Source organism: Meles meles, chromosome 1 (genome assembly GCF_922984935.1).
Source record: "Meles meles chromosome 1, mMelMel3.1 paternal haplotype, whole genome shotgun sequence".
NCBI classification, from domain to species: Eukaryota; Metazoa; Chordata; class Mammalia; order Carnivora; family Mustelidae; genus Meles; species Meles meles.
In genome coordinates this window covers 176457239-176476752 of record NC_060066.1, presented here as the reverse complement: position 1 = coordinate 176476752, position 19514 = coordinate 176457239, and the positions used below count along the sequence as shown (strand labels likewise).

At 33.8% G+C, this 19514-nt stretch overlaps 1 protein-coding gene across 3 annotated transcripts in view; it reads right to left on the bottom strand.

The window, feature by feature from the left end:
• Window positions 1–19514, bottom strand: part of FAF1 (Fas associated factor 1) — a 495897-nt gene that overhangs the window by 249623 nt on the left and 226760 nt on the right. For all 3 annotated transcript variants that reach the window (XM_046003527.1, XM_046003533.1, XM_046003539.1), the window contains exon 7: window positions 8404–8509. In XM_046003527.1, the coding sequence (XP_045859483.1) occupies window positions 8404–8509 (106 nt within the window). The remainder of the gene's footprint in view (window positions 1–8403; window positions 8510–19514) is intronic.

The window sequence follows — 19514 nt, the reverse complement described above, 5'->3', positions numbered from 1 at the left end:
AATAAATATCATTAACATTCCTTCTCTGAGCCTCTCTAGCCTAGTAAGGTGACCCTGTACAAAGATCCTGATTGATCCTATGTCTGTCTATTTTGGTTAAGCTACAAGGCCATATATGGGGACAGCTGCACTTTGGGAGCAACTTAAAACAAATTTCATCTTAGTGGCATCTAATCCAGTGCTTGGTACAAGACGCATGTAAAAGTCAGTGTCAAAATTAAACAATGCCGGCTTTGCAATGAACAGATGCTTTTGCCTTGCAGCTGTAAAAACCTTAAAACAATCCAGTATTCTACTGTCTGGTCACGCAATGACCACAAAGCAAGGAATACATTTTGTCGTTTATAAAAAATGTTTGTTACAAGCTTTTAAAGTTTTTCTCGTTTAAAATTGTTTTTCTTTTTTTAAAGGAATGTATTGAGGTTAATAATAAGGTAATATAGTTCTAAACTCAGCTATAAATTTTTTTAAAGTTTTATTTTTCATACTAAACATGCTTGAAAAAGAACTCCTTGACTAGATAGTATTAAGTCATACAGAAGACACATTAGATGAAAGAAAAATGATCATAAATAGATTTAAGGGGTTATGACCAAATAATCTTTGGTATATAAGGATAAACAAGTAAATAATTTTTAAATGCAGGCCTTAATATACCTTGAATTAATCTAGGTTATGTTTATGAGCACTTTATATTCACTTACCCATTCTTTGATTTACTTCTTTCTCTCTCTCTCTCTTTTTTTTTCCCCTGGGGTTGGTCCGGGAGAAGAATGAGGTCATTATTCTTATTTTATGGCTGGAGGATACTTAAATGTTAAAATATTTCTCAGCTTAAATAACATGGCACCTACAAAATCTATAAAAAAAAAAACAAAACAAAAACTGTAGCCTTTCCCAACCCTTCCCCTATAGGACAGAACCTTGTCTCTGGCATTCAGGAATCTAGGGGTTAATATTTTAATACTGAAATAAACTTCTTCATGAGGAGAAAGGCTCCAACCACTATGCCTATGAAACCAAAGAATCAGCCCCACCTAAGTAAGTGACTGCATGGTCATGGTCAAACCATGTCTGCTAACTGAAGTTTTAGATTTAAAGAGAGCTTTTTATGGTACCTACAAGAAAGTGAATCTAGTAGTCTACCGTCAGTTTTAAATAGTCCACTGCAAAATAATTTTCAGTAAGTTTTCCTAATCATTCATATTTTTTCTAGAAATCCTTTTCTCCCAAAGGACATTAATTCATTAATACCTCATTGGTTATAAATTTCATTATACGTTTTCTTGGTTGAAATTTAGGGATCCCCCTTATAATCTTCCCCACCTCAAAACTTATACTTAAATGAACAAAGTCCCAAAGTAATGACATTAATAAGAAATGAATCAAATTTTATTTTAAATATCAAAGAAGGCATCCTACTATTAAAAGTCTTTGAAAAATAAAATAAAATGTTTTTGTAGTTGTTTTTACATTTCTACATTTTATGTCCTAAGGACATAATTAACATATATTGATATATAAAGCATTATTAGTGCTTTATGTCTTTTAAAGTATAAATTCTAGACATTCATTGAAAGAGATGGGCCAAACTTAGAAATAGTCATCTCTATGACTTGTTTACAATTAGTTTACAATTATCTTTAAGTTATATATTACTGGCATGATTTTGTTTTATTCTTTGCTAATAACTATAAAAAAAAATGCACTTGAATTAGTGTCAGTATGCCATCAAACAAAAGTAGACCATGCAACAAAAATGTATGAGAATTAAACTTAAAAGTACAAAAACACAAAACTGACAAGCCCTAGATATGATCTCTTATATCTTATCTAACCCACATACTTAGAAGAATCCATTATTTTACAGTATCCGTATTCCAAATTACAACTGTACATAATAAACAGCTTTAAGGATAACCATAAATCTGCACAAACTGGGCTTGCTAATTTTCTTGTTGTGTCATAATAACTTTGGTTAATAATTAGAATTATGTCAACAAGAACTATATGAAAATATTTTGTTTGGAAGTATATTCCAATTTCAGGTTATTAATTATACAATTCCGTTCACATTTAATAGACTTTAATATACTACATATTTTTATGGGGCCATGCAGAAATTTGCAAAAATGGTTGACTCATCAAATAAGTGGCTCTCTATTAAGTGCATTTTATCCTTTTGGGTTCACTCAATAACAGCAATATATTTTTAAAGTATAAATTTTACTTAAAAAATACATAAGTAAGTCACAAACCAAAAGCTAACAGATGTGTGACTTCTAATTAGTTATAATAATCTCTGCTTCAATGCCATTAGAATGAGCCTTTCTTTTCTTTTGAAAACTAAAAAAGCTTTCCTTTGAATTTTAAACTGTCAGGGTGCTTCAAAGTCAATGTACAAAATCTGCTTTGATTAAAAATTTTAGACATCTACAGTGATAACTCTATGAAAGGAAAATATTAAATTATAATTATCCTAAACAGACACAGTCTTGTGAAACTAACCCTACATTCATGTTAAAACACAAAGAGTTGAATATAATGAATTTGATTCATCCTTGGACACAAAGCTTCACCACAGTAAACTCAGTCAACTGTTGCTCTTGCGCCTATATTCATGGTGCTTAAATAGCGCACTTTAAAACAAAAAAAACTCCAATTGGCTTTTCATATATCCACCCTCCCCAAAAATAACGCACTTGAAAAACTCAAATGATATGAAAGGCTTCAAGGCCTCTTTTCTCCCTTTCATAGCCCTTTTTTTTATTTCTGTTTGCAGTAATCTGCCTTTCTCTTTCTCTTTCTCATTGCTACAGAGCAAGCGAGGAGGCTCAGAGCTTTGAAAAGGGGGCTCAGTGTGTAATGGGTCCACTAGAATTAATTTACTTGCACCAAATCCATTGAGCACAGAGGGTTTTTTTTCTCCCCCTCTCTCTCTCTGTCTCTCTCTCTCTTCTCAAATCATTTGGAGTCGAACGCAGCCCCCAGCCTTTGTAATTCTAGTAAAGCACTTAAAGTGCACAGTAGGTGTTCATGAGGACCATCTGGTCAAAAGCAAAACAAGCTGCTGATTTTGCCTTTGAATAGAATGAAGCAAGTGTGAATTAGTCTCTTCAATTAGCACTATTACAACCTGTCAAGTGCATATTGTAAAACAGGATTATTACAGTATTGGTCACCAGTGCAATTATTTACTCTCTGCCTTTTCTTGCATATAAAAATGTCTTATGTTTATTAGTTTCTGATAACTGAACATAATTTCTCTTAACCCAGACATTTCAAAACTACCAACACACAAATCTCAGATTATGAAACATGGCCAGTTAAGATGATGTTAGGATACACATATCTTAAATAACAAAGGACTAAAGCATTGCCTTTAATTCTTAACAAAATTTCATTGTTTCTATCTTCTTGGAAAATAAATTAAAAATACCTACATGGGCTTAAAAAAAAATTTCCCAGGAAGATTATTCTAAAATACTTTTGGAGAGAGACTTGTCAGTTCCAAAGGGCTGCACTGTAAATATTACTTAAACTATTTCTTAAGGGGATGATTTACTAAGAATCACAGGTAACTTCAATATTTATAAAATGATCATTAGCAATTTGTTCACTTATAGTAGTTAGTATGACTTGAACAGATTATAAAATTCAACTTGAAATGAATAATATACATGCATATTAAAAGACACTCATAATGTCCTTTTCTGAAAGCTGAATAAAGGCTTGAATTGATTGCCCAATTGCTTAACAACTTATATCCATTCTTGCTAAGATGTCATTTGTAATTTCAAATTAAAAAAAATCAAACTATGATATATGCTAATTAAAATGGTTCATTCTAATTGAATTTATATATGCCATTTATCTTGAAGTAAATTTATAAACCACTTAAACTTTTAATTAAATAAGCACACAATTTAATTTACCCTCTTGCATATGCACATTCTCAGCTACTCTACTCTTCAGTTCTGTGCCAGCATCCCCACCCTCTCTGAACTGGAAAACAAACAAACAAACAAACAAAACGAACAAACAAAAAAACAACTATACTTAAAACATTTACAGAAAGGCATGTTAGTAAGTAGTTGTAGTCAACCCAATACCAGAAAATTGCTTATTAGTACAATGTATAAAAAACTACATATTTAATATCGTTAATGATCTCCAGCATCAAAGGAGAATAGTTTAAAATACACGTTACTCAAGTAAGTTCAGAAAGTAGCAAGTAGAAAAATAGGCACAAAACCCAATGCAAGTTTCAAATTTGCAGAATCAGAACAAACATTATGATTTCACAATTATTTAGCCAAGATTATTTTTAAAGACTGGTATGATTTATGTATTTAGTTCACTTCTTGTCGCCAATTCAAACTACTGGCTTCTCACTTGACAATCACTAATATTAGTAGTGAAATCTTTCACCATTCTATGCAAGATACACCTTTATAGGTCATCAGTTTTCCCCTTTTACTCCCCTTAAGAACTAAATCAACATTAATAAGAACAGTGAGAATTCTAGGGTAAAGTGAAACTTGGAAGAGGATTTAAATAATTCCAATAGCTATTTATCATGCTTCTCACTATAACAGATAAGTAATACTCCATGATTCCATATAAAAAATACTTAGGTTTCTTATTATTGTTATTCTGGGTCATGTGTGTATTCCTTAAGTTTGTATGACATCTGCAAAGAAAGTGGGTATTTTGCCTAATAGAAGCTTTTGCAATAGTAATATGGACAACAAAGAATTAGTTTCCAAGAAAAGTTGGCTTGATTTCAGGGACTTCATCTCCTTTTCCACACCTGGGTTTAGGATTTGTGCTAGGCAAATCAATCTTTTTCCCTTAATTGAACCAATCCCAAGTGCATTTGTAATCACAGATTTTAATAGTATTAGACAGTATTACTAGAATCTGTATAATCAACTGTTTAAAAATCTAAATTCTCAGTGTAAAAAATTCATTAAAATAAGGTAAGCTTGTTTAAATTTTCAAAGAAATTCACTGTTTTAAAGTGTGGCAAGTAGCTACTTCAGGGCCCAAAAGGGTGGAAAGACAGTAATGAAGTAATTGTCATATTATCTGATAATTTCATACACTATTTATTGAAATGGAAAAAGAGAAAAGATTTTTATTCTATGACTATTTGCAACTTTCCAGTCTGACCCTTTTATACTATCACTGTCTTTTCCTCAAATAGAAGGATAATGTAAGTGGAATGATTTGTAAAGAGCTTAAAAAAATCCTCAATATCTAACTAGCTTAAATTAAAATCTAGAGCACCCAAAGGACATAAGTCATGCATTGTAAGGCAAGAGACCACAGAGCCAGAATGAACAAACACTTGTGCAACTACGGTTTATCACCACTAACTTGCATGAACATATGGTCACTGAAGAGTTTATTTGAAATTCAAACTGCATCTAAGTTCTATTTTCTAATTCAGTATTTTAAAAAATGTATTTTGTTTAGTTAAAGGTTGAAATCATAGTGCCTTTTTCAATCCTATTTCATTTAATATAAATTTGTCTCTGGGGGAAAAATACTGCAAAAGCTTTTTTTTTTTTTTTAACATACACAAGGCTTTCAAGATTTAAAAATAGCAAAAAACGGGCTGTTTTTTCACCCATAGCAAAAATAATATACTCTTACCCTGGAAAAAAAATCAGGTGATTTTTACTTCCTTTCCCTCATATATTGGTCAGAATTCATCCTTGGAACTATTAAACAACACTGAAAAGATATTTCTAAAACTAATGACAGAAATTAATTTATAATTTAAGATATATGGCATCATTAAACTTCCATATTAGTAGCAAAAATTCTAGCATTTATAAAATTATACTGCAAAATCATATCAAAATTGTATTTTTATTGTGTTGCAAACTGATTTTCAATCATACAACAAAAAAGGACATACCTAAGTGTCACTCTGGGTTGCAGGGCTGTAGCATCAGAGCAACTATTCCTCCTGAACCACTGCCTAGTCCCCAAATATTCCATAAATTGAAGAAGAAAAGTCTTAGGACGAGGCCTACAGAGTGTGATCCTAGACCCAGAGACCATAATCCTATATTCTTTTTTTCTAAATTGTACAGAATAAAAGAGCCTATAAGCAAATGTCTATTCAAAAAAGCACTGATACTAGAAATTGCATTTATTTTGTCCTGGCACCTAAAATTTCAAATATTATTTTAAATAAACTTAAAAAGGGGAAAAAAAGAAAAAGAAGAAATCAAACTCTTGTGAAGAAATACATAAGAATATCTGTCTTTGCAAAAATATTTCTGGGACATTTTTCTATTTAGGAAATAGTATGAAAAAGCTTTACTGTTTTCAAGTCCTTGAAGCTTAAAATATATTTGATAATCTAAATAGCAGGCCATGGAGAACAGTTTCAGCCAACTGTGGCGCACAATGGCACATTTACAGAATTTTAAATATTTCTTTTAATAATTGATGTAGTCATTTTGAATCATTCTGCATAGGAAATCAGGTGTGAGCAGATTGCATTAACGCTGCTTAAACATTTCAACTTGTCAGTATGGCCAACTCGATTTCGGAAATATTTGCAGTATTTTCCCATCGAAACAGTAATAAAGGCAAAATAAATATATGCCACTACTTTATAATCACCGAACATTAATGAATATTTTATGTCTTTTTAAATCTCCCTGTTTAATTTAAAAGGGTGAAATTAAGTCTCCTCCCTGCAATATGCCAATTATCTGTAAATCAAACAATAACTTGGCCATTATGCTCCTTTTTGTTAATATAAGAGAAGCTAATTTGAAAACACTGAATGACATTTTTAGACTATCAGTTTAATAGTCCTTTCTGCCCTCTTGTGGGAGAAAGTTGAAACACACTCAAACTATAGAAATGTTTAAAAAAAAATCTTAAAAAAAAAAGTAAAAACTCTGGCTATAAAAATTTCAATCAGAAAGAAAAATAAAGCAGTGTGCATTTGTCTATCATACATTGTACTAGTCTTCAATTTAAAAAAGTAAATCAACAACAAAATGAAATTTACTTTGTATTATTTTTGCTTTTCTTGATTAAAAGGGAGTTGTTTTGAAACTAAATTGCCTTATTTAATTACATCCAATATAGAATTTAAATTTTACTACCACGAAGTTACCAGAATAAATGTGGTATAGTGCCATAGTTAAACATTATTTCTAAAATAAAAGCATCAATGATTCTCCAAGGAATTGAAATTTTAGAGACTAGAACACACATTATAGAGGTTAAAATGAAATGCCAACCGATATGTTTAAAATTCTGGAATAAAAAATCAAATAACTCAAACTTACTATTCAAAGTAGGGGTCAAGAAAAGTTTTAAAGATTTTAGTTACTAGTCAACAAACTATTCAAGTGATAAACAGAGAAAATAAACTTCAAACAATGAACTACTTATGGCAAATTCAGAAATTGAAATTCATTGACAAAACATCCAAAAAGGAAACCATTAATAGTCTAACCACTACTAAAATAATTCATATACATCTGAAAAATGATTGGGTGAAAACAACTCATTCTTTCAATATAACATTAATAATTATTAAGCAATGCAGACCAAGAAAAAATTTATGAAATAATCCAAGATTAAGCCTAATTATCTTTATAAAAATATTAGTATGCAAATGATTGTTGTCTTCACAATTAACAAGACGTAATTGTCATAATCGTCATCTCAGTGTTTCTAAATACAAGTCCTGTCAAAGCCTTATACATTTTCCCCAGACGGAGATAAATTACTGGCTTTTAAGTAGGTGGGGCCACAGGCAAAAAGGTACCTTTTCTCTCTTGGGGGCGGTTCTTTTTTGAAACAGTGGCCCTGGTTGGCCATGTTAAAGAAAATATTGACACTATATCTCAGATATTCTAAGCTAAAAACTGTCAACAGCATCTCCAACAGCATCTCACAAACACTGCCTAATGTTGGGATTGAGCTACTAAAGAAAAGCCTCCTCAAACTCCTTTTGGAAAAAGGCAGTGTACATATTATAAATAATATATTTGAGAGCAACCTCAAACAAAATATAGGCATATTAAAAAATGTATGCTGTCAACAATTTCCAAATTAATATTTTGACTTACTACTAGAAAACCATAAAATACATTATATAACAATGAGTAATTTTTAAGCAAGGTTTTAAGTTGACTATTTTAAGATTTATTAAGAGCTCTCATTTATAACATCTATTTTTCTAGGTCAAGTCGTTTAATATATCTACAGTAATCATTGATGCTCCAGTTAATTAAAATTAAGAACCCAATAATGAAACATAAAGAGAGTTTCCAACTAGAACAGATAAGCCCTCTTTAACAGGGTCAACATTAGCTATAATGAGCTACCTTTATTCCTTAGCTGTGAGACATAACTCACCTCTTGAATGGTACTGCTTCCTGAGAAGTTCAGGTTGTACTCCCGCTGGACTTCTCGGTGGGTGATGATCAGCATGAAGTTTTGATTTAATGATTCCTGCAGGGCACTGAAAGGGTTGAAAGAAAAACAAGGAACTCTGAGATGAACATGTTCTAGCTTGCTTTACAGCTAGCTGCAAAAACCCCAGGAGTACCATAACCTCCACACAGGCATGTCCGGGCCCAATGTTATCATCTTTTCAGCTCCTAAAGGCAAGAGAGGATGCAAAGAGCAACCAAGGGGAGCTAACCTGTTAACTCCTTCTCTACCAAGTTGTTTTTAAATTTCAATTCTAAACTCTGTGTATACATAAGAATTTTCTAGAAGTCATATGCGTATGTATTTCCTCCGAGAGAACCAAATTTTTTAATTATATAAAATTCCAAACATGCTACTAAGATGTATATTCAAAGACTCTGGTTCTTGTGAAATATAAAATATTACTTATCCTCATGAATGTTGTATAAGAATAGAAATACGGTTTAACTCAAAATTCAGAAAATACTGAAATCTACAGAACTTTAACTGCAAAATTACTTCAAAACATCTGTGCTTTCACTTAGAACTCAGGAATACACAGAATTTAGAAATTGGAGAATTCAGAGCAACATTAACCAAAATGTTAGAAACGTGTCACAACTACAAAGAGTAAATGAAATTAACCAAGAAACATAAGTCGTGGTTCTACTTGTTTATGACAATATTAAAAAGCACTATCAACACTGAAAATAAAAATCTGCCACAGTTGTGTATAAATAATCTATACTAGCAGCCTTAAGTATAACTGTGCCATGCTTGTGGAACTGGGGAAACAATTTGGGTGTGCTACACAGTTTTGGCCTTCATTAATCCTCCTTTGCTATTCTATAACTATACAATAAACATACATGCAACATACAATTAGGATTAAGAAGTTAATTTTCTCTCTCATTGTCTCTCATAGAGTTCCCAGGTTAATTATAGACTAAAAATACCTAGGAAACACCAAAATATAGCATGAAATATTACTGATCAAAATCAAAGGAAATGATATCCAACTAAAATAGAGTTTCTTTAGGCAAAAAGCTTTGTCACTGTATCCTTAGCAGTTAAGCATAATGCCTGTCACACTGTAGATAAATATTTACTGAACAATGAGTAAATTGTGAATTTCCAGAAGGCAAGAGTCTTACTCATCTTTGTATTCTCTGAAAGCAATGTTACTTTCTGGAAAACTACCAGGGGATTAAGATTTTTATTTTGATTCATGTCTTTCAACATTAAGTCAATGCCTTGTATTATTCCAGGCATTAAGGAAACCAACCCAAATACACAGGTCCTATCCATAAAATACTTTATAATCTAAAAAGGGTAGACAGATAATATAAATAGCCAGAGTAAAATGTAATAGGTGGAACTGAGAAATTGAAAAAAAGTGAAAGAGGGGAATAGTTAGGGAAAGCTTCAGAGAAGAAAAATGCAAGTTGAAATATGAAGGATCAGTAGGATCTTTGTATTTATCATTTGAAAGGCATGAAATTTAGCTTCATTTGGGAAAGAGAGAAGGGTGGCATTTTTTAGACAAGAAAATAAAAGTGGAAGAACACAGCATGTTCATTCACTCAGTTAACATGTATTTATTGAGCACCTATGTACATTTATGACATTGCTCTAGCTGCTAGGGATACAGTAGTGAACAAGAAAAATATGATCCCTGCGTTCATGAAACTTACATTCCAGTAAAGGAGATAGACAATAACCAAATAAATGAGTAAGTAATTTGAGAAAATACTAAGTGCTGTGAAGTAAATAAAACAGGATTACAATTAAAAAGGTAACAGAAGGGCAGAGTGAAGGGAATTGTTTTCAACAGAATAGTTAGGGAAGGCATCTCTGAGGAAGTGCCATTTAAGTTGAGGCTGGTATGATAAGAAAGAGATAGCAATAGTCTGATCATGTAGGTCCTTGCAGACCATAGTAAAGAACTTGATATTTATAGTAATTGCAACGGAAAGCCACTGGAGGTTTTACACAGGGAAATAGTTAAGAACTGACTTACATTTACATGTATACAATATTATTTCGGCTGCTCAGGCTATGGTGAAGAAAGAGCAAAGGCAGGGACAGCTAGGAGACTTAGGAGGCTAGTCTCAAGGAGTGATGGTGACTTAGACTACTTTAGTAGAGGTAATAGAGGCAAAGAGGGTGAAGTGTTGTCAGGTTCAGATATCTTTTAGAGGTAGAAGCCATATAAATTACTAATGGAAGGAGAGAAAAACAAAACCCCAAGTCTCTGGCCTAAGCAAATGGAAGGATGGAATTGCATTCAACAAGGAAAACTGGGGTAGGAACAGGTTGGGTGGGGAAATTAAGAGTGAAGTTTTGGATATATTAAGTTTAAGATGCCTATTACATATCCAAAAAGAGATATCATGTACATCCATACAGAGGTGAATGTCAACAAACACACCTCACAGCAAACGAGTTCATAGCACATAGAACGTATTCAGATTTTGTGAGCAAAAGAAATAACCTAGAGAAATAAGTTGTTTAGAGAAAAGGAGAGAGGCCACGATGGAGACCTGAGCATTCCAATCATTTGAAATCAAGCAGAGGAGGAGGAGTCAGAGCAAAGGAGATTGATAAATGGTCAGTGAGATAAGAGAAAGACTAAGAAAGTCTAGTATAAGTAACTGTTTTAATTAGGAGAGCATGAGCAATTATGCCAAGTGATACTGAGACATTAAGTGTAGTAAGGCCAGAAAAATCACAATGTTGAGGAAATTGTGAAAAGTTCATTACAATCACAGTAAAGGATGTGTGAGAGGAGTGTCATGAGGCTCAAACAGTAGGTTGGGTTAAAGTTCGGTATTTGTATATTAAATGAACTTGGGGTCAAAAGTGGCAAGTAATGGAGCCTATTTGGAATTTCAGGGCCTTTCATAGGTAGACCTACTTTGCAACTGTTCTCCAAGATTTGGCTTTTGCTCTAGAGTTTGGCTAACTTCTTCACACAATACTCAATTCAATCTCTGTTCACGTTGTTCTCATCCCCTTTTGCAACTATCCCAACACTGCACAGGTTTCAGGCCACTTCATGGCCTACCACTTGTATTTATTATAGACTCCCTCTTCTCTGAATTCCTTTATCATATAATTCATTCAATACTTAATAATAGCATATTCTGTATAGTTTGCTTTGTTTCATGTGTGGAAGTCCTAAATTCAAGACTATAAGCCTTTTCAGGATAAATAGTGTATTACTCATCAGTATTTCCCTTGGCAACTAGCATATTCAAAGGCGATTTAATTGAATCCTATATACAATTAAGGAATAGTTCTGCACATTCTGAACTGCATATAACTGCATTTTTTTATTTGACAGACAGAGATCACAAGTAGGCAGAGAGGCAGACAGTGCTCCCCACTGAGCAGAGAGCCCAATGCGGGGCTCGATCCCAAGACCCTGAGATCATGACCTGAGCTGAAGGCAGAGGCTTTAACCCACTGAGCCACCCAGGCACCCCATAACTGCATATTTTTTGAGCCTAACTGTTAAGTACCATTTTATTCACAAAATTGTGGTTCAGAAAGGTTAAGTAATTGCCCAAGGTCATGCAGCTACAAAAAGACGAAACCAAGTTTCTAAACTATATTTAATTCTGTTCTTTACAGCATCATATCTCCCAAATGGCTAGGCTGCTTTAGGGATACAAAGATAAATAAGACTCCTGCCTGCCAGGAGTTCAGAATTCATTCTTCCTATAATTATTTGATTCTTATTATTTGTAACAGTCAGGATAGACTATTCACAGAATTTAAAAGAGTTGTGAAGATTGTGAAGAAAGGAGACAATACTCTAAAGTAATATGAAGAATGGACAGTGATTTGACAGGTAGCTATGGAGGATGATTTCAGGCATAGACTAGTTTGAGGAGAGATGGAGTCTGGAAAATATAGAAAAAGATGTAGAAGGCAATGAGGAAGAAGTGTAAGGAAATGTGAAGAAGGGTTTGTGAAAAAGAAAACTTAAAAAAATTAAAGACCACCATTATGGGGCTACAAATCCAAGGTAAGCAGCTCAGAATTGTATAATTTTGATGATTATATAGATCCTCCTCTATCTTTACATATGAATGTACACATATATTTAATACCTTTAGTGCTTGCCTTTATGCAATTCCTTAGATATGTTTCTTGATCTTGACTGGCAGACTTGTGCAATAACTTCGCAAAAAGGTTTGCCAGCATGAGCATTAACCTCCGGACTACTTTAGAAGATCACTTTTGGGGCATCTGGGTGGCTCAATCAGTTAAGTGTCTAACTCTTGATTTCAGCTCAGGTTATGATCTCAGGGTCTAGAGACTGAGCCCTGTGTTGGGCTCCACACTGGGCACAGTCTGCTTAAGATTCTCTCTCCCTCACTCTTTGCCCCTCCCCCCCCCAAAAAAACAAAAACAACAAAACCTTATCACTTTAGTCTAGTTCTATAATTTCTTGATAGTCCTGGCAGAGGTTAAGTTGGCCAGAGAAAACATTTATAGCTTTAAACTGCTTGAAAGTCATAGAGCCAGATTTGAGTCCCTGCTCCACTACTTGCTAGTTGTTTGATTTTGAAAAGTCAATCATACATTAAACATATTTGCTGAATGACTACCACATAAGGCCTCATTTTAGGTACTTAATTATTCTATAAATTCTCAGTTTCCTCTTCAGGAAAAGGATATTAATCCTTCATAGAACAATGAATATTAAATTTATAAAGTCAAGCAGGAATTTTTCTTCCAAGTGGAAATTTTTATTGCATATGAAATAGAACACTTTTGAGTGTTTTTAGAGTAACAAAACATTAATAAAAAGATCTATAGTGTTTTTGTGGTTTTTCATTTTTTAGTTCCATTCCTCTACAGGAATTCATAGAGAATAAAACTTTTTTTGATGCACTGAACATAATTATATACTATGCCTAATGTTATCCAGACTCACTCACAGTGTCCTTTTTCACACGGGTCTTGCTTGGGGTTCATATACCACATTCATGCTCCTTGTGAGAATGGTTCATCTGGAGGAGTATTATCTGTGACCTGACTCATTTACTTAGCCATTAACAATGATGGCTAGCTTTGGTGAGTGCTACCATGTATCAGGCATTAAGAACTTCATGTCAACTTTATGAAGTTATGACTATCATTTTTCATTTTACAGATGAAAAAACTGATGTTGTATTACTTGCCTCATGACACACACAAAGTAAGTAACAAAGTAAGTGAGTGACCCAGGTCTAACTCAGGATTTGTTCTCTAGGTACTGGGGAAGGGAGCCCAGTAAAATCACAGTTCTGCCTTCACTGAGTTTATTAAGAGATTGGGAGACAAGGAAATTTACAACTCCTCTTTGGTACTGTTTGCTAAGAACTCTAATACCACTTCTCCCAAGCTGCTATGGAAATAAAGCAGAAGAATAGCTGAATTTAACCTGAGTCTTTCCACAGAAGCTGGTATATCAACTGAGTAAGTTTGTGTCTTAGTTTTCTGAGGGGTTTTTCCTTGAGGTGGGGGACAGGGACTGAAATGAAAGAGGGGTGAAAGCAGTAAAGAATTTACTGTGGTCATTGGCATAATTTGCAAAGACTTTATTGCTAAAATATTATCGAGGCAACTGATTCTAGCTGCAACTTAGCAGAATGAATTGAATCCTCACCTGTTACTGCACCTAGGAGCAATTTTCTAAGTGTCTTCTAAAGGTTGGCTAGCATAGTTAGCCTCAGATAATCCACCTTCAAGCAGTTTCTTTTACTTCAAAATGCAAAGTCATTCATGCTACTTCAACTTTTGACCTTTAGAGTAGCTCTGAGGACGACTGCCAACCAAAGTGGGTAGGTGAGAAATACCACGAAATAATTTGTTTTAAATGTTATGTTTTCTCTTCAATTAGAGAAAGGTATATGCAAATGTATAACCTTTTAAAAATAGTTTGAATTTTTAACCCATAGCAAGAAATGGTTTCAATAGAGTATCTATACTCTCCTCATTGTAGGGTTTTTAATTTTTATTCTTCATCATGATTTTCCTTTAAATTAGAATATTTGCATTACCAACAAGAAGATGATTTGTGGGGCACCTGGGTGGTTCAGTCATTTAAGCAACTGCCTTTGGCTCAGGTCATGATCTCAAGGTCCTGGTATTAAGCCCCAAATCAGGCTCCCTGCTCAGCAGTGAGTCTGCTTCTCTCTCTCTCTCTCTCTCTTTGTCCCTCCACCCACTCTTAGGTGCTCCCTCCCTTTCTCTTTCTCTCTCAAATAAATAAATAAAATCTTAAAAAAAAAAAAAAGATGACTTTGTTTTTATAAACAGGCAAGAGCTGTTAATACTTAGCATTACTCTACCTTCAAATTCAGAGTGAAATTTAACATTTAAACTGTAGTTAAGAATCACATACATTGCTCCAAGCTTAAAGCTAGTGGCTATGTGCAAAAATATAATACACTACAATATAATACAATGAACACTAATATTTTTATGCAATAGTAGACCAAGTGTTAGATATTTTCATATAAGCTATCTCATAACTCCCCTAGCCTGTTTCTTCATTTTAAAATTGGCAGGGAGGTGGTTGGGGGATAGAGGCCTAGGTGGCTCAATCAGTTGAGCCTCTGACTCTTGATTTCAGCTCAGGTCATGTTCTCGGCGTTACAGTATCAAGCCCTGCACTGGACTCCATGCTCAGCATGGATTCTCTCCCTCTCCCTCTGTCCCTCCCCCGACTCACACTCTCCCCTTCTAAATAAAGAAATTAATAAGTAAAATCTTTAAAATGGCAGGGGAGGATACAAGACAGAGAACTATGGCAAGGAAGGAAGGTAGGAAGCTCACTCCCTTAAAATTCTCAATATTATAACTAACCATTAATATTGAAGTCACCAACACAACACTAGAAATAGAATTTCTAGGCATCTGGTAGATATTTAGATAATCTGGTAGAATTTCTAGGTAATCTGGTAGAACACCCCTTCTCTGCTTTCTTTTTTGTCCAGAAGTCTTACACTTCTAGTGCCCTTTCATTAGCAGAATGTCCACCTCTGCCTGGGGTGATCCTGTTTCAATTTAACCATGAGTATTTATCAGAAATCAAGAAGCCATCTATAATATATCTGTCTTCTAATAAGTTCTCTGGGTTAGTTTAATACATTTTATATTCCCCTCCATCTTTTTTTAATAAAGGGAAAATAATGTGTAGCAAATTTTAACACACAGGCCCCAGTAAATAAATTTGAAGCTAGATACACTTTTATTACATGTGGACATGAAAAGTCATAAATTATTAGCCTCTATGGATCAAGTATTGGTAAAAGCAAGGCTATGAAATAAATGTAACAGTCTACTGTCTCGACTGAGTTTATTTCACACTGAGAAAGCACTTTAGTGATCCACTTACACAGAAAGCACGTGGCTATTTAATATGTATGATGCAGTGATTTTTCAAGGTTAACTTAAAGCCTCATTATGGTAGTGAAATAATCATTTGATCATCATGTAGCTATATACCTGCTGGTAATTCCTGATTAAGAAGAATGGCTTTATTCCTGCCAAATAGCAGCAGGTCCATTTCATAGGGTAGCACAGTAGTAGGCAGGGTATCCTGCATCAAAGATAATAACAGTAATTGAAGGATTTCCTTTCCAGCAAGCCCTTGAATCAAGAATTCCCTCTTAAATTCTTCAGCTAGCAAATTTGGCCGGGCTATACCACAGTCTTCCTATTAAAAGAGTTACTAGTTCTAAGAGAAATATTCTTATAAGGTATAAACCTATCACGATTAAACAACCAAACTAGGAAGCACAGCAAATTCAGACTTAGGTTTCAGGGCTCTTATGGACTGAATGTTTTTGTCCCATCCTTCCTTCCCCACCCTGCTAAATTCACAAGCTGAAAGCCTAATCCCCAATGTGATGGTATTTGTAGGTAGGGCCTTTGGAAGGTTACATTTAGCTAAATCATGAGGGTGGGCTCCATTATGGGATCAGTGTCCTTACAAGAAGTGGAGAGAAACCAGAGGTTTTTCTCTCTGCCAAGTGAGGACACAGCAGGAAGGCAACCATCTATAAGCCAGGAAGAGGGCTCTCAACTGGAAACAAATCTGCCCATACCTTTCTTGATCTTGAACTTCCCAGCCTCATAACTATGAGAAATAAATGTCTGTGGTTTAAGTCACCCAGTCTATGGTATTTTGTTATAGCAGCCTGAGTTGACTAATATAATGGCTTTTAGAGCTTCTGTATTCATAGTACCATGTAAACAGCTGCTATCAGTTGAGTATAAGCTTCTAAATGGCTGTTAATCACATATTTAGATACACATCCAAATCAGAATCTCACTCTTTAAAATCCATGGTAGAAAACAATATGCTTTGGTCAAAACTCTTGTAACTGGAAGAAATTTAAGAACTGTGCATTTTTGGTTGGGGTATGGGCAAAATGGGTTAAAGGGAGTAGGTGATACAGGCTTTCAGTTATAGAATGAATAAGTCACAGAAATAAAAAGCATAGTGTAAGGAAAGGAATACGGTCAATGATATTATAATAGCAATGTACGGTGAAAGACTGCAGTAGCTACACTTGTGGTGAGCACAGCATAATATATAAACTTGTGGAATCACTATGTTGTACACCTGAAACTAATATATAACATTCTGTGTCAACTACACTCAAATAAAAAAAAATTTAATTGTAAATGAATGTGCAAAAACAATTGTGCATTTATTGTATGTAAATTATATATCTATAAAAAATGTAAACCACAAAAATAAATACTTGAACAGTCTGATAACTACCATTCTTGCAATTAATTCTTTCTTTTTAAGATTTTATTTATTTATTTATTTATTTATTTGAGATGGAGAGAAAGAGAGCAAGCACAAGTTTAGGGGGGCGGCAAGGGAGAAGCAGGCTCCCCGCTGGGCAGGGAACCCAACATGGATGTGGCTTGATCCCAGGATTTTGGGATCATGACTTGAGCCATGCAGACACCTTGGGTTCCATATTTTTAACTTCAAAAATACAACGTGCTTTTTAATCAATGCAAATGGAAACCATGGATTTGTTGCCACTGCTAATTAATACATATTTCCACTGACACATACAGTTTGTTGCCAGTGAAGTCATACTTCTCAAATCAATGCTGCCTATGTAGTTACAATAAGTAAAGCATTAACAGCAATATGGGGATCAAAAATATCTCTTGTTTCATTCCTGCTATGTGTGTATGCTATTTTTTTTCTTGTACAAGATCTTTTAAACAAAAATATCAGTATAAGATAATAGGCTTAGAAGGTTCATTTCCAGTAGTTTTATTTATTTTTTTTTTAAAGATTTTATTTATTTACCTGACAGAGAGAGATCACAAGTAGGCAGAGAGGCAGGCAGAGAGAGTGAGAGGCAAGCAGGCTCCCTTCAGAGCAGAGAGCCGGACGTGGGACTCGATCCCAGGACCCTGAGATCATGACCCGAGCCGAAGGCAGCGGCTTAAACCACTGAGCCACCCAGGCGCCCCAGTAGTTTTATTTTTTAAGTATGACCTGAATTTGAAGCAAAAACAGTAAGTTCTTTCAAATTACTGTGAATCTTTATTAGAAAAATGTAAAGAATAATCTTGGAAGAAGCTATTGAATTTTTCATTAATACTTTATAATTTATATCTTTCCAAAAGGCCCTACAAAATGTTCTCCTTTTTGTTTCTGGGAATATTTTATGATATACAGTGATCTTTTTATCCTTTCAGATACATCAAGATTTTAAATTAAAAAGCATCACACATGGCAATTTAAATTTCCATTCTAAACTTACAGAGTCATATGAGCTCTTGTCAACAAAAGACCAAATTTACTATAATTATGGATTATTTACACTAAAACAAAATAAGAAATCAATATGTAAATGTAATGTTTGTTGTAGCTAATGCAGGCAGCAATGACAGATTAGGTTCAAATAGCAATCAGTTTGGAAATCTGGCACATATGTAAATGAGCTAGAGACTTGATGTTTACATTTGACTGTGTTTCATTCAGGATTTTTAAATTGTCTCAGGAACAGCATAAAAATAAAATGTTAATCTTTCCACTATAAATACAACTTGAGCCCTCATCATAACTGAAACTGGGTTTTGCTCCTGTCCAGCTAAACTAACATGCTACTAATAATTCTGAGCTGCAGATTACATCATTCTTAATTAACACTCTGCTACAGTTGTTAACATCCTCCAAGACACCATGTTATCATCACCACAAGTTCTGTAACAATCTTAAAACCACGTTTAACGAAGGTTGGCCTCTTACTCTGCAGCTACTTTTAATTGCTTTCTTTCCTGGCAATTAAATATGTCTAGATAAATAAACATTTGGTTTCACATAATTCTTAATAACATTTTTCAGGATAATTTCAAGTTCAGGTGTCTTTATGCTTATAATTACTGTTTATCAATATAGTGATATATTGAATACAGCAAAATGTATTAACCAAAGAATATAAGATTAATCAAAATGTGGTAATTAGTGGTGATAGTGATATATTGTGATCCATCAAGTAGTTTATAGCAAAAGTGTCAAAACATAATTTTATACATGTAGACAAAATGGAAGAAAACAAAAAAAAAATACATTCATTTACAGATATATTGATTTTTGTTTCATGAATTAGTGACCAAGTTTCTGACTGTTCATTAAATCAACTATAGAGAATACCTGCAATTCTTTTTCAAAGTGTGATGTTAACAAGCTAATCTCAGTGGTCACCGACCTATCAATAGGCAGTAAACTATATAAATGGGTTTGGTACATCAATCCAATTAGATGTGTCGTGAACTCCATCAATGCTCTAATTGGGGACAAGTTTCTTCTTTCATCCAGGATGCATAACTTCAGGGAAATGTCTTCTTCTTAAAATGAGCCACTTTTCAGTAATCCCTTATTAAGAAACATTTACCAAACCAGTACTTCATAATTTTACTTTTACAAACTCTAATAATACTAGTCATTTGAATTAAATTTAAGTTGAACAGCAATTACAATAATGTACTGGAAACATTGCTTATATTCATTT